Below are 24,880 nucleotides of genomic sequence, written 5' to 3' on the forward strand. Positions count from 1 at the left end.
CCATGCTGGTTCAGGAGCCTGATAGTTGTAGGGTAATAACTGTTCCTGAGTCTGGTGGTATGGAACCTACGGCTCCTGTACCTCCTGCCCAATGGTAGTAGTGAGAAGAGGACATGGCCTGGATAGTGGGGGTCTTTGATAACCGCTGTTGCTGTCTTATGACAGCACTCCTTGTAAATTGGGCCAGAATACTGTGCTGAATCTCTGAATAAAAACAATGAAAATTATGCACTCAATGGTGAGAAACTTGTGAGGGAGTGGAATGAATCCACCACTTTCTGCAGCCTTTTCCATTCCTGGCCATTGGCATTTCCGTACCAGGCTGTGATGCAACCAGTTAAGACACTCTCCACTATAGAAGTCTGTCAAAGGTTTTAGTGACATGCTGAATCCATGCAAACTTCTAAGAAAGTAGAGGTGCTGCTGTGCCTTTTTTGTGATGCCACGTATGTGCAAATCCTCTGATATGTTAACATAAAGGAACCTAAAGCTCCTGAGCCTCTTCACCTCCATTCACCTAAAGAGGACTGGCTGATGGACCTTCGCTGACGTTGAGTGAGAGGTTGTTGTCGTAGTGCCATTCAACCAGATTCTTAGTATCCCTCCTTTATGCCAATTCATTGCCACCTCTGACACGGCCAACACAGTGGCATCGTCAGCAAACTTAACTGCAGCGTTAGAGCTGTGCTTGGTCCCACAGTCATAAGTTTAAAGCGAGTAGAGCAGGGGGCTAAGCACACAGCCTTGTGGTGCACCTGTGCCGATGGTGATTGTGGAGGAGATGTTGTTGCCAGTCTGCATAACTAGCGTCTGCCAGTGAGGAAATCGAGGGCCCAGTTGCACAGGGGAATAACGAGGAAGGGTTTAGAGGGATATGGGCCAAATGCTGGCATATATTACTAACCTTGAGTGAGAATCTTGGTCAGTAAGGACCAGTTGGGCTGAAGGGCCTGTTTCTGTGCTGTATTACTCTATGACTATGTTCAAGGGCTACTGGCTAACTTTCTGCAATCCAGTGCCCATTTCTCCTCCACAGCTTGGTTCAATGCATAGCACTGGACTTGCTCTGCTTCATGTATGTTTGGAATCTATTACCTGTCCTTCATATGCATATGAATTCATGCCCGACTGTGTCTTCAGCTCTTTGTAGTTAATACTTCCTTTAAGTCTGTTTCACTGAAAGTTTGCAGAATGTAATCTGTTATTCAGTTAATACTCAGAGTTTAATAATGACATCATTGGTGGATTTTGGCACTGTCATTCAATGTGGCACCAGGCATATTTACAATGGAACTGTATGATATCCCCAGACATCAATAACATGGAAAGTTAGAACCAGACTTGATACTTGAGAATGCAGCTTAATGATTTATTATTATTTGCTTCAGTTTTCTAATAGATCTGAGGTTTCACTGGGTGTTTGCCAGCCATATGAAAATGGAGTTCAAGCTAACAAACAGAACAAAAGAGTACAATTGTAAAATGTTATTTTCCCTCGATATTTTACAAGAATTCAGAAAAGAATCCAATTGAGCTAAAGGTGGTCACTTATTTTGAGTCTGCCATGACCAGCTTGTGTGGTCTGTGCAATGGTCTGTAAGCCTATCTGTCTCAAGGGAGCTGTCGTCAAGGTGATCTGTGGCTGACTGAAGCCACTTAAGAGCTTGGGTTTCTTGCTGATGAAGACTAGCTATTCACTGGGTCTTGACGATCTCACAGAAGATTATTATCAGAATTACATTGTAAATATTGGCCATATTCATTGTAATTTAGTTCTCCACTCTCACTCCATGAGCCACAAAGTATTACAGAATATTTACAGCATGAAAGAAGGCCATTCAGGCCATTGAGTCGGTTCCGTGTAAGAACAATCCAGCTAGTCCCACTCTCCCACAAATGCTTTCTTTTCTGACCCAGCTACACTGTAAAGACTATGGTTGAACCTGCTTCCACCATACTAAGAGTTGGCATTGGAGAGGGTCCAGAGGAGATTCATAAGAATGAGAGGGTTATCATATGAGGAGCATTTAATGGCTCTGGCTCTGTACTCACTGGAATCTGGAAAAATAAGGGGTGGGTGGGATTTCTTTGAAAAGCTTAGACAAGGTGGATGTAGGGAGGATGTTTCCTATAGTGGGGGAGTCTAAGACCAGAGGGCACAACCTCAGAATAGAGGGACATCCCTTTAGAACAGAGATGAGGAGGAATTCCCTGAGGCCAGGGGTGGTGAATCTGTGGAATTTATTGCTGCAGATGTCTGTGGAGGCCAAATCATTGGGTGTATTTAAAGTGCAGGTTGACAGGTTCTTGATTAGTAAAGGTGTCAAAGATTACAAGGGAGAAGGCAGGAGAATGGGGTTGAGAGGGATAGTATATCAGCCATGATGGAATGGTGGAGCAGACTCGATGGGCTGAATGGCCTGATTCTGCTCCGATGTCTATGGTCTATATATGAACTGAGTAACATCATTTGACAAGTAGCTGGGAAGGAGAAGTGTTTACTTCTGCATAATAAATAGATGTTAAAGCATATTAGTAAACTGAGAGCAGTTGATCAAAGAAGGTATAATAAATAATTCAGAGTTAATCTGAAATAACTTCAGTGCTTCGTGTTCCTTGGTCCAGGCTTGAATACATCATCCTAGGTATGTCACTGTGATTACACAGTCTTCCCAGGAAAGCACGGTGGCTTGAAATGCCTCCGAACGAATTAAGGAAAGCTCCCCAGGACAACTTGTTCTGACATCACGCTGGTCAAAGGGGTGTTCTCCGCACATCCTATGCCCTCTTCAGCAGCATGATCCCGAGATGGGTGATGGATTGACTCGGCATTCCCAAATCCTGTTGAAGTTTCTCTGGATTCTGTCTCCGTTGTCTCTAGGTAAGGATTGAGAGTATGTCCTTTGTGTTCTTAACAATTCAAAAGTCCATGGTTATAAAAGGTGCTTTAACATCAAGGAGGAAGACCTTTCATTTGTATTGCTTCTTTTCAATCTGCAGTTGGTAATGTTCATTCCAAACTGCCTGCTTCTTGAAGACTGTCTGGTACTTTGGGTTAAACTGTAGCTCTTACTCCTGGGAATTTTTTTCATGACTGGATTCTAGCCCATGTTTCTTGCTGTAAGGACACTGCATGAAGGAGACTGGACCAAAAGTATCTAGACTAGAGGTGAAATTATTTCTCTTCCACTAGAAAATTGAATGCAACAGGTTTTCAAAAAATGGTGCCAAATTATCATAAAGGTGGAAAATGTGGAACTGGCTACTACAGGAGAGGTTGAGTCAAATACATTGTTTGAAGGGAGGCTGGATAATTATTTTTAAGTATTAACCATAGATGGTTTGTTTATTATGTGAGACTGAATCAGATGGGAGGAGGTTCACATGGAACAATAGCAAGATATTCCAATCTCATCAATTCTATATTATAATTCATGGCCATGTACATTTAGAATTAGGCTTTTACAGCGCTGTCAAGTTTGCTTGAGTGTTGAAGGTGGTGTTACGTACCCCGTAACTGGGTCACTTACCAGCAAAGATAGAGAGGTCCGTTGAAGTCTGATGGTACTATTTTTAACAGTATTTATTGATAAAAATACACAAAAATAATATCAATGCAAACATACAGATAATATACATCATCAATACTAAATCTAAAAGCGCAGGTATAATAATAATCAATAAGAAATAGCTCTATCGTTGTCTAGGGGATAATGTATTGTCCGATGGAGATATAAGAGTCACTTTAGTTCATTCAGGCTGCAGCCTTTGGTTGGAGTCAAGAGAGAGAGATTTTGGAACTTGCCAGAGTTTCCTTTTCTATGATGTCGATCCTTCGAAATGTCGTTGGTGTTCTTTTCCTTTTAGCTAAGCCGTTCTTCCGTGGTCAGTCCCAATCCCAGGCAACGGGAAAGGACACACGCGGGCCCCACCGGCTGTCGCTATTAAACGCTGTCACGGGATTTCTAGCGTTTCTCCTGGTGCGTCTGAAGGGGTTGTTCCCCAGACCTTCTTTTATCCTTACTCACGGGGTCTCAGATGTCAATCAGGTTGGGATGATGCAATCCCTCAACCAGCCCACTCTGGTCATTCCCTGAGGGCTTCAATGAATAGTACAGTACTCAATACACAATTCCGTCTCCAAGAGACAATGGCCGTTATCCGTGGCTTTGTATCGCGGAGGCCAGGACACATTCCAAACCCATGAGGATTCTCTCTCATTTCCTGGGTCCCCAGACCTGAATTAATAGCGATCTTGCGATTCTCAAAAAGGAAGGGGCTACTTTGTACCCTTCGGCCCCTCAGAGTTGTGGCACGTCCGTAACAGTGGTAAGCACCCTGAGTTTTTGCAGACAAGGCAGGGGGAGGAAGCTTGTTTACTGTTGTCATGATGTATATTGTCTTTCAAGAGGAACTTTGTGCAGCAAAGTCCAGGGTCAATCCCAGTGTTACCGCCCACCTGGCAGCTATCACCCCACCCCGAGCACCACTCACCCTCCCAATTACGACAGTTGAACCGCCTGCTGATGAATATCACCAGAACTCACAAACAGCGTTTCAGGATAAAGATTTGTAGTAGTGGGACTTTGTAAATTTGATACAAAAGTCTTTCTGGAGGTTATGGGTTGAAGCCATTTTCTTTGAGCATAATCTAAGTTAGCAACCCAATACAGAGGGAATATTGCATTGGTGTGGGTGCATGGATATTAATCGTGTTTAACTGGATGTAAAAGATCCCATGATGATACATGAAGAAGCGTGGTGAGTTTCCTAAAAGAGCTGGACTGTTGTCATTCCTCAAATAAACCGATCAGCATGGGTAGGCTGCTCACCATGTGTCTGCAGGATCTTGCTGACAGTGAATAGTGTGTTCACCAATACAATAAAAATGGTTATGCTCACCAATTAACAGTTCAAAGTGAAGAAAATATGCTCACTGAGATGCAATGCTATATAAATACAATTCTGACTGAAAATGTTAGCTGTTATGTAAGGTTAAATGTTAAATTTCTTCCTTCTGCTTGATACATTGCATTGAGTTAAACATTTCATCTTAAGTACGGCTCCCATTTTCCAACGATGGAAGATGGCCACATCTAGCACTAGTGGAGGCCTGGGCTTGAGCTTGAAATGTGGTGTCATGTGCTTGATGAAGTGGTATCCCTCCTCACCAATCCGCCCTGTTTCCACCACATTCTCAGGCCAGGATAACCATCTCCTCTTTCATAGATTTTCCATGCCGCCAACCCTCTGTTGTAGCATCACTTCCACCTATTGCTACTTCCTTTACCTGACTTCCTTTATCTGGTCTTATAGCACCATCTCTTCTAGATTTGCTGTTTAAAAGCTGTGACATCTCCAGCATTTTCCATTTCTGTTGGAAGATTAACAGATGGAAATGCTACCCATTTCTCTCTCAACTGATGCTGCTCCCTTACGCAGTGTAAGACTTCTCTGATTGCACTTATGCACTTACTTATCTTGTTCCCTGTTCAACTCAGGGTTGGTGATCTTGGATCCAGAGGAGGTCACATACATTGAGACCCAAGTGAAAGGGGTCATAGGTCGATCTGTGGTGTTGGAATGTGGCCAGTCCCTGCCCACCATTTACATCTGGGGCTTCACGAGACCCGGGTCCAGTGGTATTCGAGCGGTGCTGTACGATTACGGGATGGGTGCCAAACTGCAAAGAATGGCTTCCATGTTCGGTGAGGTGAAAGTTCTCTCCAACAGTGCGTCATTGGTCATAGGCAATCTTCAGCTGGCAGCTGAGGGCCGCTTCACATGTCAGAGCTTATACGACACCAACGATGGAGCAAAACTCGTGTACGTCTTTGTGGATTTGTACGTTCTTGGTGAGTCTGAGATTTTAATCTGTGGGTTGTGTAATTCAAGTCCAGTGCAGTGTGCATGACTGGCATTGATTCGGTGTGCTTTTCTAAACAGGACCCAAATATCTGGATTAGAACCATAGAACATTACAGCACAGAAACCCTTCTTGGCTGTGCTGAACCATTTTTCTGCCTAGTCCCACTGACCTGCACCTGGCCCATATCCCTCCATACACCTCTCATCCATGTACCTGTCCAAGTTTTTCTTAAATGTTAAAATGTTAGACATGGCACAAAATGGGAATCATCATGACACCATTTGCAACATATTGAAAAGATAGCTTATCAGTAATTCTCTCTGACAGTGATTTAGATGCCTTCATCAGGAATATTATACTATTTTCATTCGTGTCTAAATCTAGTCATGATCTGTGTGGTGGCCAGTGGAATTGCCCTAGATCAGAGGAGCGCAGACACAATACTGCATGCTAAAAGCAAATAAAAACTGGTAACATGGGAACTCTAAAATAACAACATTGGCCTTCTGAAGTAACAAAATCTGAAGAAACAACTTTGGCACATTGGACTTCATAAATCAGGGCATGGTGTACAGGAGTTGGGATGTTATGTTGAAGTTGTTTAAGACTTTGGTGAGGCCAAATTTAGAGTATTGTATGTACTTTTGGTCACCTACGTACAGGAAAGCTATCAATAAACTTGAAAGAGTGCAGAGAAAATTTACAGGGATGTTACTGGCACTTCAAGACCTGAGTTACAGGGAAAGGTTGAATCAGTTTAGACTTTATTCCCTGGAGTGCAGAAGAATGAGGAGTGGTCTTATGGATGTATTTTAGAAGTAATTCTGTATTTCTGAGGGCATAGATAGGCGTTTCCCCTCAGATTAGGTGAGACTAGAATTAAAAGTCATAGGTTTAGGGTGAAGGGTGCAATAGTTAAGGGAACTGAGGGTAACAATTTGACTCTGAGGGTGGTGTGAGTGTGGATTGAGCTGTCAGCAGATGTGTTAGATGTGGGTTCAGTTGTAACATTTTAAAGAAGTTTGAATAGGTACACTGATGAGAGAGGAATGGAGGACTATTTTCCAGCTACAGGTAGATGGAACTAGGTAGACTAGGGTGGTATGGACTAGATGGGACAAAGAGCCTGTTGCTTTATGTCCCTGTCCCAGGGATGCAATCTTCTCAGACAATGATCTCCCTACTCCCCTCCACACAGACTTATCCTAATACACGGAATCTTTTATAGCGTCATGGAGCACTACAGCACAGGAGCAGAGCAGAAAATATTCCTGATAGCCTGTTGACGTTGCAAGTAGCTAGCAGGCCAGGTAGCACCTGTGGAGAGCTAAAATGCTGGAGATACTCAGTAGATCAGGCTCAGTTCTGACGTAAGGTCATCAACCTGAAATATTAACTGTTTTGCCCCACAGGTGCTTCCTGACCTGCTAGCTATTTGAAATGTTGTCAGGCTATGAACAATATTTTCTGTTCTAGGCCTCAACACCAGTCAATGCAGGCATCAGTCAGACACCCGATCTCACCAACTGGCCAGGGATGACAGATGAGATCAGGGGAGGGGAGGAGATGTGACTGGAGTGGTGGATGTTGGCAAATCCAGGCTGGTTGGAGCAAGTCATTTAATATGGACAAGTCTTGTTTCCCCTGGCTCCACATTAAGTTGTTTTGTAAACATCAACTGCAGCTTATTCAATGAGCGCTTGTAGACCCGGTTTCTTCAGGGTCCCAATTTGCACCTGGAATGTGCAAATTGACAGCCATTGTCATTGTCATCACTGGGGCTCTCTACCATCAACATCCAGGGAGCGGGGAGGTCACAGTTCACATAAAACAAGTTTGAGGCTGGCTATCCTGAAAGTAATTCACTTTCTGACAGCCTTTTTACTATTTAAAACATACAAGTCACTAGCATGATCGAATAATCTCCACTTGTTTCAGTGTCACTCAATCATTTGGCACTATTAAGGAAAAACTTGTGGAGTTAGGGAATCTTGGACTTATCCAGCATAGAAACCAGTCGTTTGGCCCTAATTGTGCCTACCAACCACAGTGCCTATCTGAGCTAACCCCGTTTGCCTAAACTTGGCCCGTATCATTCTAAACAGTTCCTATCCATGCGCCTGTCTAAATATCTTTTATATACCATAATTGATGTCTGCTTCTACCACTTTCTCTGGCAGCTTATTCCATATACTCACTGTCTATGTGAAAAACCTGCCCCTCTGTCCTGTTTAAAACTTTCCCCTCTCACCTCAGTTTTAGATTTTGCTGCTCTGGGGAGAAATACTGTGACCATTCACCTTATCTATCCTCCTCATGATTTTATTTATCTCTTTTCCATTATCCTTCAGCTCCTACATAGCAGAGAAAACATCTATTCTCTCCTTACAAGTCAAACCCAATCCCTGCAAAATCCTTGTGAATCTTTTCTGCACCTTTCTTGCTCAATAACATCCTTCCTATAGCTAGGCAACCAAAAATGCGCAATATTCCAAATGACATCTCACCAACATCTTTACCGCTGTGACATGATATCCCAACTCGTGTACTCAATGCCCTGACCATTGAAGGCCAGTGTGTCAAAAGCCTTCTTCACCACAATGTCTAATTGTGTCAGCACTTTCAATAAACAATGTAATTCTACCCTTAGTTCCCTCTGGTTGACAACACTCTCCAGCACCCTGTGAAGTTCAATTCCATCAGCCATCCCAATGCCTCATTTCCCAGTTGACCTAGATTCTATTGTAGTCTTACATAACCTTCAATACCCACTGTATCATAATTTTGGTGCTATTTGTAAACATACGAATTCTGATCCAATTCATTAGCATACGAGGGGTGATTGATAAGTTTGTGGCCTAAGGTAGAAGGAGATGAGTTATTAACTTCAAACTTTCTGCATAATCACTCAAAGAGTTGACCTGCATGTGCATGTAAAAAGTGCTGTATAACTCATCTCCTTCCACCTTAGGCCATGAACTTATCAATCACCCCTGCTGTGGACACTTTCTGGAGGTCCAAGATCCGTATGCTCCACGACCGCTGGACTAAGTGTGTACATGTAGGAGGGGACTATGTTGAAAAATAAATGTGCTAGGTTTTCTAAAATTGACTCCTTCTACCTTAGGCCATGAACTTATCAATCACCCCTCGTAGGTGCCAAACATCAGGGGACCCAGCAGTGATCCTTGCAACACACCACTGGTCACAGCCCTTCGCTATCACCCTTTGACTCGTACCACTAAGACAATTTTGTATCCAATTAACTAGTTCTTCCTGAATCCCATGGATCTAACCTTTCAGACCAATATCCCCATGAAGGGCCTTAACAAAGGCACACACTCAGTGATTCAGGAACAGCTTCTTCCCCTCTGGCATCTGCATTCTGAATGGACACTGAACCCATGGACACTAAATCACGACTTTATTCACACTACTTATTTACTTTAACCATTATTTATTTATTTAAATTTTACATTCGCCCCACAGCGTGAGGGAGTACAGATTTTTGCGTTATGACAGCGTCACTATGTACAGACGTGAATTTTTGATTCTAATGGCTTGTAGAAAGAAGCTGTCCCGGAGCCTGTTGGTCCTGGTCTTAATGCTGTGGTACTGTTTGCCAGGCGGAAGCAGCTGGAACAGTTTATAGTTGGGGTGACTGGTGTCCCCAATGATCTTCCAGGCCTTCTTTATGCAGCTGAAAATGTCCTCAATGGAGGGAAGTTCACATCCACAGATGCGCTGGGCTGTCCATACCACTCTCTGCAGTGCCCAGCGATCAAGGGTGGTGCAGTTCCCGTACCAGGTGGTGATACAGCCAGTCGGGATGCTCTCAATGGTGCCTCTGTAGAAGGTCATGAGGATTTGGGGGCCCTTGCCAAACTTCTTCAGTCGCCTGGGGTGGAAGAGATGCTGTTGTCACATAGTTAGTTACTTTATTTCTTACCCTAATTCACAGTTTTTATTACAATGTATTACAATATTGATGCCACATAACAACAAATTTCACGCCATATGCCAGTGATATTAAACCCAATTCTGATTGAAGTCTGTGTAGACAACATATACCACCCTGTCTTCATCAGTTATCTTGGTCACCTATTCAAAAAAACTTGAATTAGTGAGACCTGATTTCCCACGTAAAAAGCCATGCTGCCTGTCCCTTTCCTGTCTGTTAGAATCCCCTGCAGTAACTTTCACACCACTGATGTTAGGCTCACTAGCCTGAAGTTCCCTGGTTTGTCCTTGCAGCCCTTCAGTCTTCCAGTGCTTCACTCATAACTAACAAAGATACTCTGCCGGAGGCAAGCAATTTTTTTCCTTGCCTTCCTATAAATGTTCCATATCTTTTGGGGCCCCAGGAATGTATCCACATTGCTACTTTCTTTCCTGAATCCCCAAGCTTCTATGATCTCTACAGTAACTACAGACAAAAGATTTCTTTAAAGATCTCACCCATCCCTTATGTCTCCACACATAGATGACTGCTTTCCACCCACATCGCCAAACTTTCATTCCTTCTTAATAAATGAAGCATAAAATAGAACAGCAGTGAAATGGAGCTTTTAATCACATCCTGAGTACGTCATACAATCCATCCATCACATTAAAGGGAGCCATTTGGAAGGGTGCAGAGGAGATCTATGAGGATTTTGCCATTTTTATCTACGAGGGAAAATCAGACAGGGCAGGGTTGTTTTCTTTACAACAAAGAAGCTGAAAAGACTTTTAACTCATTTAACTAAAATTATTATATGAGGAGCTGAGGATGGAGCATGTAGGAAGGAGATATTTCCTTTAGGTGAAAGGTTAAAGACCATGGAAAAGAATAAATTGGTGGAACAAACAGACGGTGAGGGGATTGAAGAAATATCTTTTCACTTAGAGAGTGAGAGGAGTCTGGAGCTCACTGTCTAAAAAGATGGTGGAAACGAAATCTCTCACAACATTTATGCTGCTGTGACAAAAAGATTTCAGATGCTGGAATGTAGAGTAGAAACAGAGTGCAGGAAGATCAGCAGATATAGAGAAGAGAGGTGTAAGACTATGTTTTGGGTCGAGACTGCAGGGTCTGATCACCAGGTCCCAAATGTCGACATCACTTTTCACTTCCACAGATGCTGCTTGGCCCGCTGAGTTCCAGCAGCGTTCTGTTTAAGAAACGTCGGGCATTTGCCCGAGGAACCATGTATTGCAGAGCTATGGAGCTGGTGCTGGAAGGTGGCATTAGGCTGGGTAGCTGTTGTAAGACTGGCTGAATGGCTCCCCGTTGCAATGACTGGTTTATTATTGACACATGTACTGAGATACAGTGAAAAGCTTTTGGTTGCATGCCATGCAGGCAAACCGTTCTATACATAAAACATTGAGAGAGTACAAAAGGAAAACAAACCATCCTAGTGCCACTGCAACATGTCACGAGGAGGGTTTGTTAAATAGAGGTGAAAACATTCAGTATATTTTGTTGGAGATAACCATGCTCCTTTTACTTCACAGTTCCAATTACCAACCCGTCCATTCAGATGAGCACCTCGGCACCTGTTGAAGGGTCCACAGTTTCAATAGTGTGCTCTGTAGAGAATGGAACCGGGCCCTTGGAGTACATCTGGAACAGGCAGGAAACTCCGTCCAGGAGCCCTGTCAACATCTCCGAGACAACCAGCAGCCAGCTCAACCTCACCTCAGTAAACAGGAACCACACTGGCTGGTACACCTGCACCGCTAGGAACGAAGTGAATGAAGCCACCAGCAACCGGGTCTGGCTCGACGTGATCTGTGAGTCCCCATAAGTACTTGGAAACTTGTGCGGTACAAGTGAAGAGTTTCTGGCTGTGCTGGAAGCAGAGTGATTCCAATTTTGGGGAAAATCTCACTCTAGTATGCAATGTGATTGGTTCCCACTGAGCACCCTATTCTTCCCATTAATCATCCAGCTCCTGTTGGTTTTCTTCTTTTTTTATTGTTTTTGACCATTATGCATGGGCTATATACAGCTTAGCTGGTGCTGTATAGCTCCCAATCAAAATACTTGAACGGAAAGTCGATGGTGACAGTTCACTGCAGTGAAATGCAGTTCCGGAGAGTAGTGAATTGTGCTGCTCTACTAGAGATTCGCTGCTTTTTCTTAAAGTATTGGGAAATACACGGTGTAAATACTTCTTTCTTAGTTTCATTATTGGAAGGTGGATGATCACAGAAACATTTCAAGCTTGACATTGCTGATTCACCTTTTAGAAGTTAATCATCTTTGTAATATCCTCCAAAACTGCTGGAATAGGATAATGGGAATAAAGATGTAATGCCTCCAAGAAACAATCCCCCAGTGCACTTTTGATTGCTAATTAACAGTTTAGATACTTGCAACACCAGCCATTTTCATCTTGGGTCTGTGTCCTGATTCAGCCCTGAACAAGAGCTCACAGAGTGGGTAAAAGAATCCCTAAGGTGTGAGATTGGGGAATTCACCCAGAATAGCCCAATACTACCTTCAGCCCAACATCACCCCCAGTTTACAGTTAGATAGCACTATCTGCCACAGATAAGATAGAGGAGCAGAATTAGGCCCTTTGTCCCATCGAGTCTGCTCTGCCATTTCATCATACAAACATAGAAGTATAGAAAACCTACAGTACAATACAGGCCCTTCGGCCCACAAAGCTGTGCTGAACATGTCCTTACCTCAGAAATTACCCATAGCCATGGGTTACCCATAGCGCTCTATTTTTCTGAGCTCCATGTCCCTCTCCAGGAGTCTCTTAAAAGACCCTATTGTATCCTCCTCCACCACCATCACCAGCAGCCCATTCCACACACTCACCACTCTCTGCATAAAAAAACTTACCCCTGCCATCTTCCTCTGTACCTACTTCCAAGCACCTTAAAACTGCGCCCTCTCGTGCTAGTCATTTCAGCTCTGGGAAAAAGCCTCTGACTATCCACACGATCAATGCCTCTCATCATCTTATACACCTCTATCAGGTCACCTCTCATCCTCTGTCACCCCAAAGAAAAAAAGGCCAAGTTCACTCAACCTATTCTCATAAGGCATGCTCCCCAATCCAGGCAACATCATTGTAAATCTCCTCTGCACCCTTTCTATGGTTTCCACATCCTTCCTGTAGTGAGGCGACCTGAACTGAGCACAGTACTCCAAGTGGGGTCTGACCAGGGTCCTATATAGCTGCAACATTACCTCTCGGCTCCTAAACTCAATCCCACGATTGATGAAGGCCAATGCACCATATGCTTTCTTAACCACAGAGTCAACTTGTGCAGCAGCTTTGAGTGTCCTATGGACTTGGACCCCAAGATCCCTCTGATCTTCCATACTGCCAAGAGTCTTACCATTAATACTGTATTCTGCCATCATATTTGACCTACCAAAATGAAACACCTCACACTTATCTGGGTTGAACTCCATCTGCCACTTCTCAGCCCAGTTTTGCATCCTATCAATGTCCCGCTGTAACCTATGACAGCCCTCCATACTATCCACAACACCCCCAACCTTTGTGTCATCAGCAAATTTACTAACCCATCCCTCCACTTCCTCATCCAGGTCATTTATAAAAATCACAAAGAGTAGGGGTCCCAGAACAGATCCCTGATGCACACCACTGATCACTGACCTCCATGCAGAATATGACCTGTCTACAAACACTCTTTGCCTTCTGTGGGCAAGCCAGTTCTGGATCCACAAAGCAATGTCCCCTTGGATCCCATGCCTCCTTACTTTCTCAATAAGCCTTGCATGGGGTACCTTATCAAATGCCTTGCTGAAATCCATATACACTACATCTACTGCTCTACCTTCATCAATGTGTTTAGTCACATCCTCAAAAAATTCAATCAGGCTCATAAGGCACGATCTGCCTTTCACAAAGCCATGCTGACTATTCCTAATCATATTAATGCCTCTCCAAATGTTCATAAATCCTGCCTCTCAGGATCTTCTCCATCAACTTACCAACCACTGAAGTAAGACTCACTGGTCTATAATTCCCTGGGCTATCTCTACTCCCTTTCTTGAATAAGGGAACAACATCCACAACCATCCAATCCGCCGGAACCTTTCCCATCCCCATTGATGATGCAAAGAGGCTCAGAAATCTCCTCCCTTACCTCCCACAGTAGCCTGTTGTATATCTTGTCCGGTCCTGGTGATTTTTCCAACTTGATGCTTTCCAAATGCTCCAGCACATCCTCTTTCTTAATAACTACAGCTCAAGCTTTTCAGTCTGCTATAAGTCATCTCTACAATCGCCAAGATCTTTTTCTGTAGTGAATACTGGAGCAAAGTACTCATTATGTACCTCTGCTATCTCCTCCGGTTCCATACACCCTTTTCCACTGTCACACTTGATTTGTCCTATTCTCTCATGTCTTATCCTCTTGCTCTTCACATACTTGTAGAATGCCTTGGGGGTTTACCTTAATCCTGTCCACCAAGGCCTTCTCATGGCCCCTTCTGGCTCTCCTAATTTCTTTCTTAAGCTCCTCCCTGCTAGCTTTATAATCTTCTAGATCTCTATCATTACCTAGTTTTTTGAACCTTTCGTAAGCTCTTCTTTTCTTCTTGACTAGATTTACAACAGCCTTTGTACACCACGGTTCCTGTACCTTACCATCCTTTCCCTGTCTCATTGGAACATACCTATGCAGAACACGCAAATATCCCCTGAACATTTGCCACGTTTCTTCCATACATTTCACTGAGAACATCTGTTCATGGCTGATACATTTCCCTCTCAGTCCCAATCTCCTGCCTTCTGTCCGTATCCCTTCATAATCAAGAATCTATCAACTTCTGCCTTAAGTATACCCAATGATATGGCCTCCTGTGGCAACAAATTCCACAGATTCACCACTCTCTGGTGAAAGAAATTCCTCTTCATCTCCATTCTAAATGGATGTCTCTCTATTCTGAGGCTGTGTCCTTTGCTCTTGGAGTCCCCCACCATAGGAAACATCCTCTCTGCATCCACTCTATCGAGGCCTTCTAGCATTCAATAGGTTTCATTGAGATTCTGCCTCATTCTTCTGAGTTCCAGTGAGTTCAGGCCCAGCGCCATCAAGCACTCGTCATATGATAACCCTTTCAATCCTGGAATCATTTTTGTGAACCTCCTCTGAACCCTCTCCAATGTCACCACATCCTTTCTTAGATAAGGTGCCCAGAACTGCTCACAATACTCCAAGTGAGGCCTCACCAGTGCTCTACAAAGCCTCAACATTATGTCATTGCTTTTATATTCTAGTCCTCTCGAAATAAATGCTAACGTTGCATTTGGCCTTCCTCGCCACTGATACAACCTGCAAATGAATGTTTAGGGAATTCTGCACAATGACTCTGAAGTCCCTTTTACTTTCTAAGATTTACTAAGATTTTTTACTTTCTCTCCATTTAGAAAATAGTCTATGCTTTTAATTTTTTTTACCAAAGTGCATGACCATACACTTCCCAACACTGAATTCCATCTGCCACTTCTTTGCTCATTCTCCTAATCTGCCCAAGTCCTTCCGAAGCCTCTCTTCTTCCTTAACACTACCTGCCCCTCCAACTATCTTCATATCGAATGTAAACTTTGCTACAAAGCCACCAATTCCATCATCCAAATCATTGGCATATAATGTGAAAAGAAGTGGTCCCAATACAGACCCTATTGGAACATCACTAGTCACTGGCAGCCAACCAGAAAATGCTCTCTTTATTCCCATTCTTTTTGTCCTGCCAATCAGCCAATCTTCTATCCATGCAGGTATCTTTCCTGTAATACTATGGGCTCTTAACTTGTTAAACAGCCTCATGTGTGGCACCTTGTCAAAGGCCTTCTGAAAATCCAAGTACACAACATCCACCAATTCTCCTTTATCCATCCTGCTTGTTATTTCTTCAAAGAATTCCAACAGATTTGTCAGTCAAGATTTTCTCTTGAGGAAACCATGCTAACTTTGGTCTAATTTATCATGTGCCTCCAAGTACCACAAAACTATACCCTTAACAATTGACTCCAACATCTTCTCAAACACTGAGATCAGACTAACTAGCCTGTAATCTCCTTTCTTCTGCTTCTCTCCCTTCTTAAAAAATGGAGTGACATTTGCAACTTTTCAGTCCACTAGAACCATGCCAGAATCCATTGATTATTGAAAGATCATTACTAATGCCTTCACAATCTCTTCAGCTTCCTCCTTCAGAACCCTGGGGTGTAGTCCATCTGGTCCAGGTGACTTATCTACCTTCAGACCTTTCCACTTCACAAGCACCTTCTCCCTGGTAATGGCAACTTCAACAACTTCTGCACCATGACACCTGGAACTCCTGGCATACGGCTAGTGTCTTCCACAGTGAAGACTGATGCAAAATACTTATTTTCATTGTAGAACACCCAATCCAGAACAGCCGATTCCCTAGTGGGCTCTACCATGAGCTGCTCTAAAAAGCCATCTCGTAGGCATTCTACAAATTCCCCCTCTTGGGATCCAGCACAAACCTGATTTTCCCAATCTACCTGCATATTGAAACCCCCCATGACTATTGTAATGTTGCCCTTTTGACAAGCCTTTTCTATCTCCTGTTATAAATTTTTAGCCCACATTCTGCCTACTGTTTGGAAGTCTGTATATAACTTCCACCAGGGTCTTTTTACCCTTGCAGTTTTTTAGCTCTACCCACAAGGATTCTACACCTTCCAATCCCATGTCACCTCTTTCTAATGATTTAATTTTTTTACCAATAGAGCCACGCCACCCCCTCTGCCTACCTGTCTGTCATTTCAATACAGTGTGTTTCCTTGGATGTTAAACTCCCAGCTCCCTTCTTTCAGGAACGGTTCAGTGATGCCTACAATGCCATACATGCCAATCTGCAACTGTGCTACAAATTCATCTACCCCACTCCGTATACTGCACGCATTCAAATATACCACCTTCAGTCCTGTATTCATCACCCTTTTTGATTTTGTCCACCCTTTACATTGCAACTCATCCTGTTGACTTCAATTTTGCCCTATCATCAGCCTCTCCTTCCTTACAGTCTCACTTCACATTGCCTCTGCTGGTATACCAACTACCCCAGCCTCAGCACTATCATTCCAGTTACCATTTCCCTGCCAAATTAGCTTAAACTATCCTGAACAGCTCTAGCAAACCTGTCCGCAAGGGTATTGGTCCCCCTCGGGTTCAGATGTAACCGGTCCCTTTTGTACAGGTCGTACCTTCCCTAGAACTGATCCCCATTTCCAGAAATCTGAATCCCTGCCCCCTGCACCAGTTCCTCAGCCATGCATTCATCTGCCAAATGCTCCTATTCTCATCCTCACTGGAGCATGGCACAGGCAGCAATCTAGAGATTACTAACCTGGCAGTCCAGATTTTCAGCTTTCTACCTAGCTCCCTAAATTCTCTCTTCAGGACCTCATTGTCTTTCCTATCTATGGTCATTGGTACCAATATGTAGCAAGAGTTCTGCTCACTAAGAATGCCATGGATCTGATCCAATATTCCTGACCTTGGCGCTTGAGAGGCAATATGCAATCCGGTGTCTCTATCGAGCCCACAGAATCTCATCTTTGTTCCTATGCCTATGGACTCTCCCATCAACACTGCAGACCTCTTCACCTCTCTGCTCTTCTGAGCCACAGCACCAGACTCAGAGCCAGAGACCCAGTCACTGTAGCTCCCCCCCCCCCGATAGGTCGTCCCTCCTCAGCAGAATCCAAAATGACTGAGGGGAACAGCCACGGGGTACTCTGCACTGGCTGCCCATTTCCCTTCCTTCTCCTGACAGTCCACCTGCAACCCAGGGGTGATGACCTCCCCGTACCTCCTATCAATCGCTTCCTCAGTCTCCAGTAGCTCCAGCTCCTTAACACGTTCTCTGAGCATCTGCAGCTCGGGGTATCTGCTGCAGATGTGGCTATCTGGGAGGCTAAATGTCTCCCAGAATTCCTACATCACACAGATAGAACAAAACACTGCCCTTGGAGCTATTCTTCCTGTACAAACAGTGCCCTAACAGATGAGGAATGAAAAATAAAGAAACAGAAAAAGAAATTCACCAGATACTTACCTCAACCAAGCCTGATGAGCCAAAGCCCCTTCAACACTGGCCCCCTCACATAATGGCCACTCCCACAGCCCCTGCCTTTTTTTTTATTTGTCCTTTCTAATGAATCCCATTCACGGATTGGTCACAGTCTAACTCTGAAAACCGTCGCAAAGCGCCGCTTTTTAAAATCTTCAGCTGTGTACCTCAGTGAAATCGCCGCCTCGTGCTTCTGCTCATGGATTGGTTGCAGTCCAACTCTGAATACTGTCGCAAAGCGCCGCTTTTTAAAATCTTCAGCTGCGTACTTCAGTGAAATCGCCACTTCTTCTCATGCTCCTGCTCACTGATTGGACACAGTCCAACTCTGCGCCCAATCAGATATGGACGAAATGTTACTCTGTAAGATGTGTAAGTTCTGATTCCTAAAGTACAGTTAAGGTGTAGTTTGGGTGATACTTTAACCAGAATATAATGTTTACAACAACTAGTTCCCAGAGTTCTTTTAACATAGAGCTTTAGTACTGAGCAGAATTGTTCTGTCTGATTATTGGGCTGTTAGCTATCAAGAGATCTCAGACTTCAACACCAGTGTGACCATAGGTGTAGAAATCTGAAATGTCCTGAAGGCCTCATTTAAAAAATTATTTCAAGATACAGCGTGGTGCAGGCCCTTCTGGCCCTCTGAGCCGCACTGCCCAACAACCCACCAATTTAACCCGGAGCCTAATAACAGGATAATTTACAATGACCAATTAACCTACTAACTGGTACGTCTTTGGACTGTGGGAGGAAACTGGAGCACCCGGAGGAAACCCATGTGCACATGGGATTAAAGTACAAACCTTCTTACAGAGGACGCTGGAATTGAACTCTGACGGTCCAAGCATTGTGCTAACCACTAAGCTACCAGACCACCAACTCTGTCGTTGAGCTGTTTGGTGAAGGAGTGACTCACTGATCAGAGGGTGCAAATCTAATTTGCATCCAACACTTTTGGGATGCATTGGGCCAGACACCTCTATTTATTTGAAATTGGGAAAAAAGTAAAAGCTGATTTTAGTTTATTTTACTTGACTATAAATCTCAAATGAATTTTAGTATACTATAAATGAATCTTAAGGTAGTATATGGTGATTATAGATATACTTTAATAATAAACTTACTTTGAACTGTATTGTTATTGGTTTATTATTATCATGTGTAGACATAAAGTATATCTTGTGTCGCGTGCTTTTGTCTTGTTTTCCACCCAGGCAGATCATGTAATAAACAATTATATTAAGGTGGTAAAAAAGAAAATCAGAATGCTGAATATGGTGTAGCTGCCGAGAAAGTGCAGCGCAGGTGGATAAATGACATGCAAAGTAGATATATATGGTGCAATGTTTTTAATTAGTGTTCTTGTGTTTAATTGTTTAGTTATTTTTAATTTGGTAGGGGATTTGTATTGTTTAAATTATTGAATTCAGTTTGAATGGCCCCCTCTGCTTCCGGAGAAAGGGCGTGTTTGCACATGGGCAGGGAACCCACGAAGCGAGCTGGGGCCGGGGACACACCTTGAATGATCCATTTCATTATCTACAGCAATTCAGGTTTTAATGGCAGAAATAAAGGGGGTCCTGCTCCAGAAATACGGGTGCGGGTGTCCCAGCGCAGCACTGAGGGCGCAGCGCATTCAGATGTTATGTTAAGCAGGCCACGTCAGCTTTCCCATTTGGAATTAAAAGATTCCATTATCGGAAAGCATTGTGGAACAGAGAGAGGTAAGGATGCAAGTATGTGGTTCCTGAAAGTGGTAGGCAAGTTGATAGGGTGGTGAAGAGAATATTTTGCATGCAGGTTTTCATCAGTCAGTGTACTGGGTACAGAGGGTGGTGTGTCATGTTACAAATATAAAGCTCATCAGTTAGACTACATTTAGAGTATTGTACGTAATTCTAGTCTCTCACCGTAAGGAAGAATGTCCTTAAACTGGAAAGAGTACGAAAAACATTTGTAAGGATGTTACCAGACTGAGACGTTTGAGGTATCAATATGGACTTCTTTAGCCAGAGGGTGGTGAATCTGTGGAACTCATTGCCACAGATAGCTGTGGAGGTCAAGTCATTGGATATATTTAAAGTGGAGGTTGATACATTCTTAATTAATAAGGGGTCAAAAGTTACAGGTAGAAGGCAGGAGAGTGGAGTTGAGAAGGATAATAAATCAGCCATTATGCATGTTAGAGCAGACTCAATGGGCCGAATGGCCTAATTCTGCTCCTATGTCTTATGGTCTAATAAGAAAAGGCTGGATGGGTAGTGACATATTTTTCCCAGAGCATAGGACGCTGAGGAGTGTCCTTCTAGAGGCATTTAAGATCATGAGGGGTATAGATAAGGCAGATGTTCACAATCTTTTTCCCAGGTTTGGGAGGTTGAAAGCAAGAGGACATAGATTTAAGGTGAGAGGGGAAAGATATAAAAGGGACATGAGGGGCAACTTTTCCACACAGAGTATGGTGGAAATCTACAACTCTAAAACAGAGTTTTCACCTCAATGGCAACAAGATTATCTTGTCATTGTCTCCTGAGTGTAAGGGAGAATGTTATTTGCATGATGCCATATTTTCCACTCTAGTGGTTCCTCCTTGGCTGGGAAACACTGTGGTTGTCCTGTAGGCCTGTAAAGCTATTGGGCCAATTCCACAACCTTGGCTCTTGGTTGACAAAAATCAGTGCCAGGAAAATAATTATCATTTGACTGTAAGAAGCTCTGTTGTCAATATCTAGTACTGGTTAATAATTCATCGATATGTAGTTCCTGAATTGAAGGTGCTCCGCCCTGTTGTTTTCCAGATGGTCCCGACCAGCCAGCCATCAACATAACTCCCTACTCTCTCAACTCAGTGGGTTACTCAGCCATTGAACAGGACACCATCTCAATGACCTGTTCAGCCTCTTCCAATCCACCCAGCCAGTACATCTGGTTTCACAACAACTCTCAGATCTACGCCGGGCAGCAGTTCGTCATCGAGAGAATTTCCCGAAGTCAGACAGGAACTTACATGTGCCTCGCTCACAACACAGTCCTCAACACCAGAACTAAGACTACCATCGTGCTCACTGTCTACTGTGAGTAGAATTTAATCTCAAATGATTTGATTTCAAGGAATCTTCTGTATTTTAAGCTAAAACTGGAAAAAGAACCTGCAGATGTTGGAAATCTGAAACAAGGTAGAAAATTCTGGCAAAACTCAACAAGTCAGGATCTATCTGTGAGAGTCCACCCAGCTGAAACATTGACCATGCTTCCTTCTCCACAGATGCTGCCTGACCAGCTGAGTGAAATGCTTTCAGCATTTTCTGCTTTATTTCAACTCTCTTTTTCTGAACACAGTAATCTTAGAAAAACTGAGATTTTTTTGGCAAACTTTAAGATTATGGATGAAATGAAGACCTTTTAAACCTCTGTGGTGAGATTAATAAAATATTGAAGTGCAAGCATGTATTGTAATTTCCTGCATTAATTCTTAACACAATGATAGAGACAGTTAACAGAACAGGGCGCCATGGTAGTGTAGCAATTAGCATGATGCTATTACAGCTTGGGGTGTCAGAGCTTGGATTTCGAAGTTCAATTTCAGCATCCTCTGTAAGAAGCTTGTATGTTCCTTCCCGTGAGTGTGTGGATTTTTTCCAGGTGCTCTGGTTTCTTCCCACAGTACAAAGATGTACCAGATAGGAGGCTAATTGGTCATTGTGAATTGTCCTGTGATTAGGCTAGTGTTAAATAAGCGGGTTTCTTGGCAGTGCAGCTCATTGGGCCGTAAGAGAATGTTCTGCACTGTATCCCTAAATAAATAAATAATTTGATACCTTTTCGTGTTGTGGGCACAATTCAAGGCAAACACAGGTTGATTGAATTATAGTTTTGGGAAAAGAATATTATTTTCTATGAAACCCGCTGATATTATTCTCAACTAATTGTCTATCATGCAAGTTTCATTAAAGAATTGTGTAACATCATTCTCAGAATGTACAGGAAATGGAAACTGAAATCGAGCATTAATGATGTATTCATGAAGCTCCATCATTCTAATTAAGATCAGCTGGTATAGCTTCAGGTAAAGCCAGCTCCAGTTGGCTCAAGTAACAGGAGACACTTAGAGGGTCCTCATACTTTACGACCTAACACAGAAAATCCATTATTCTATCCACATTTTTAGCAAGTTGAGTTTGTTACTTACAATCTGTTGAGGCATTGAAGATAGGTTTAGTATATTCTTATTATTAAAGTCTTTGTAGTGTGACAGAAATATAGCAGCTGGTCATTTTTTCATGTTGTTCTTGTGGAATTCAGATTTGCAGGTTAATTATATTCAGCTTTGCCCTGATTTTAATCTCCTTAGAGTGATCATCAGAGATTTTGGTGTGTTTTCCCCAGTAAAGTAGTTGAGGCAGTTACTATAAAAGATTTAAAAGACATTTCAATAAGTACATGGACAGGATATGGGCAAATGGGACCATCTTTGATGGGAACCTTGGACAGTATGGATGAATTGGGTTGAAAAGCTAATTACATGCTGCATTACTCTGTAAGACTCTGTAACTAAATTAGCATCAGAATATACCTGTTCAGCACATAAAGCCTGTATCTTGAGAATGGAGTCAACATTCTCCTTCCGTTATGGATTCATCTTAGAAGAAAAATTTATCTGACTCACCTTTACCTTTTGAATTTTGATAACTTTGGTATTGCTCAAGGTGAGTCAGTTTTACGACAGAAGAGTCACAAAGTAGAAGATCCAGTTTCTGTTTGCAATCTGTTTTGTTACCTTGCCGGTCTGTGGCTCACTGAATCCAATTCAGTGGATGACTGACATCAGTTAGTATCTTCTTGGTGGGATTGGGGAATTTATAGACTTTTGAGTGTTTGTAAAAATTATAGCTCTCAGTTAATGTATAAATCTGTCATGAGCCCTGTGGATCTGTGTGGTCAGCTGGAGAGTACTGGGCTCTGAGATTGCTAGAGCACCTGTATTTTTTGTCTTAACTAGAGTCACTAAGCCCTTGTGCTTTCTGTTTAATCTTATCAAGTTAATTTGGCTGGCATGGGGTTTCCATGCACTGTGATTATTTAAAGTGGACTCCTGATTAGCACCTATTTCGGCATCCTTGTGTTAAGAATGAGTCATCTCGCAGTGTCGCTTGGTCGCGTCACCAATGTACTATTGAAATTTCTATGTATAAACTCTTGTTTTCGTCTCTACATGTGAGTCTGTCATTCCTCTGCACCTGGATTCAGTCATTGCCAGTGCACGTCATGATAATATCCCTTTCAGCAGTACTAATTAGATTCTGTTTAATACAAGCCCCTCCTTCGTTAGTACCACCCAGGAACTCCCTCCTGGTAAGAGATCATCCCTTCCCTTTTCTTTCAGCATTCATTCTGCAACTCCAGGCAACCCTCCACCCATGTTCATCAACCACTCCCTTTTTCTTGATACTTTCCTATGCAACTGTAGGAGATCCAATACCTGCCCTTTCACTTGCCCTTTCTATCCCCCATCACAGTGACCCAAGCATTCCTTCCAGGTGGAATGCAGGATACCTGACACTGGTTCTCTGAATTTTGTCACACATTCATAATATTGGAATATATCACAGGCGATTAGGGGTTGAAGTAAGAGTCATCTGAATCGCCCTATAAAACAGAATATACATACTGTACTTGAAAGATGACAAGTGGATTGGTGATTCTCGGTCAAATGGTAATTTTTAATGATAGTCTCTGTAACTAACTTACAGCCGGTTATCAAGACACCCCAAGATTCAATGCATGTGTATTTGTTTCGATAGCACAAACTTCATTTTCATAGTTCTCTTAAATTTGTAAGTTGTTCCAAAGAATTCCATTTGAACATTATCAGACACAAACTAAAACCAACTCACTAAATCTGGGAATTAGACCAAAAGTTGGTAAACATGTTAGTTTTATGATTGCTTTAAAGGATCATGGAATGGTGAAGGGTTGTGGAGATTTAGAGAGGAAATTCCGGGAACAAGGGCATAACAAAGGAAACCAGGTAGAATTAGAGGAACACAGGGGCCTCATTATTGGAAGAATGGAGATGGCTGTAGATTAATGGAGGGATGAAGCAATAAGGGATTTGAATTCTAGAGTAGAGATTTGTTAATTCTCACCCCGAGGGTCTCTTATAGAAGTTCATAATACTGTTAAGATTTACATGTTGTTATTATTGAGACAAATGTGATCTGTGTTCCTGAGCTTGTGTTTGAGGATGAAGAGCTATTTAGTCTAGAGCCTTTGTTTACTCACCTTGCAGATAAGTCATAGCAGTTGTTTTCTCAAGTTTTGAATTTAACCTTGAGTACACAATGAGCATTAGTGCAGGAGGCAATTTATTTGCTTGTGCTTTCATCATCTTGATGTCCTCAGGTCATATAAGCAGGTGCGGGCTATCTGGCTCTTAACCCAGTTCTACCATTCCATTAGATCACAGATGACATACGTACTACTTATTACCTTCTCTATGAAAATTTATAACATTTCAATTACAATTGTGAAACGGCACCCGACATTTTGAGAAGATTTTCAGATCCCTACAATATCTGTGAAGGACAGCTTCCTGGTTTCATTCCTGGGTGACCTGGCTTTAACTACAACATGGGAGACACTGGAGACTATAGACTACAGATGCTGGAATCTGGAGCAACAAACAATCTGCTGGATGAACATAATGATTTGACCAGCATCTGTGGAAGGAAGGGAATTGTCAAAGTATTGGGTCAAAACTGTGTATCAGGACATTAGCATGATGTACCCTTGTATCAGTTTTCCTGGTCTCCGCATGAAATATATTAGCCCATAAAGCCATAAGACATTGGAGCAGAATTAGGCCTTTTGACTCAATGAGTCTTCATTGCTGATATATTATCCCTCTCAGCTACATTCTT

At 42.8% G+C, this 24,880-nt stretch overlaps 1 protein-coding gene across 1 annotated transcript in view; it reads left to right on the forward strand.

Moving 5' to 3' along the window:
* Positions 1-24,880, forward strand: part of LOC140716667 (V-set and immunoglobulin domain-containing protein 10-like 2) — a 109,990-nt gene that overhangs the window by 39,127 nt on the left and 45,983 nt on the right. Inside the window, exons 4-6 of the mRNA XM_073029487.1 lie at positions 5,502-5,855; positions 11,369-11,647; positions 20,759-21,034. Of these exons, the coding sequence (XP_072885588.1) occupies positions 5,502-5,855; positions 11,369-11,647; positions 20,759-21,034 (909 nt within the window). The remainder of the gene's footprint in view (positions 1-5,501; positions 5,856-11,368; positions 11,648-20,758; positions 21,035-24,880) is intronic.

Source organism: Hemitrygon akajei, chromosome 26 (genome assembly GCF_048418815.1).
Source record: "Hemitrygon akajei chromosome 26, sHemAka1.3, whole genome shotgun sequence".
Lineage (NCBI taxonomy): Eukaryota > Metazoa > Chordata > Chondrichthyes > Myliobatiformes > Dasyatidae > Hemitrygon > Hemitrygon akajei.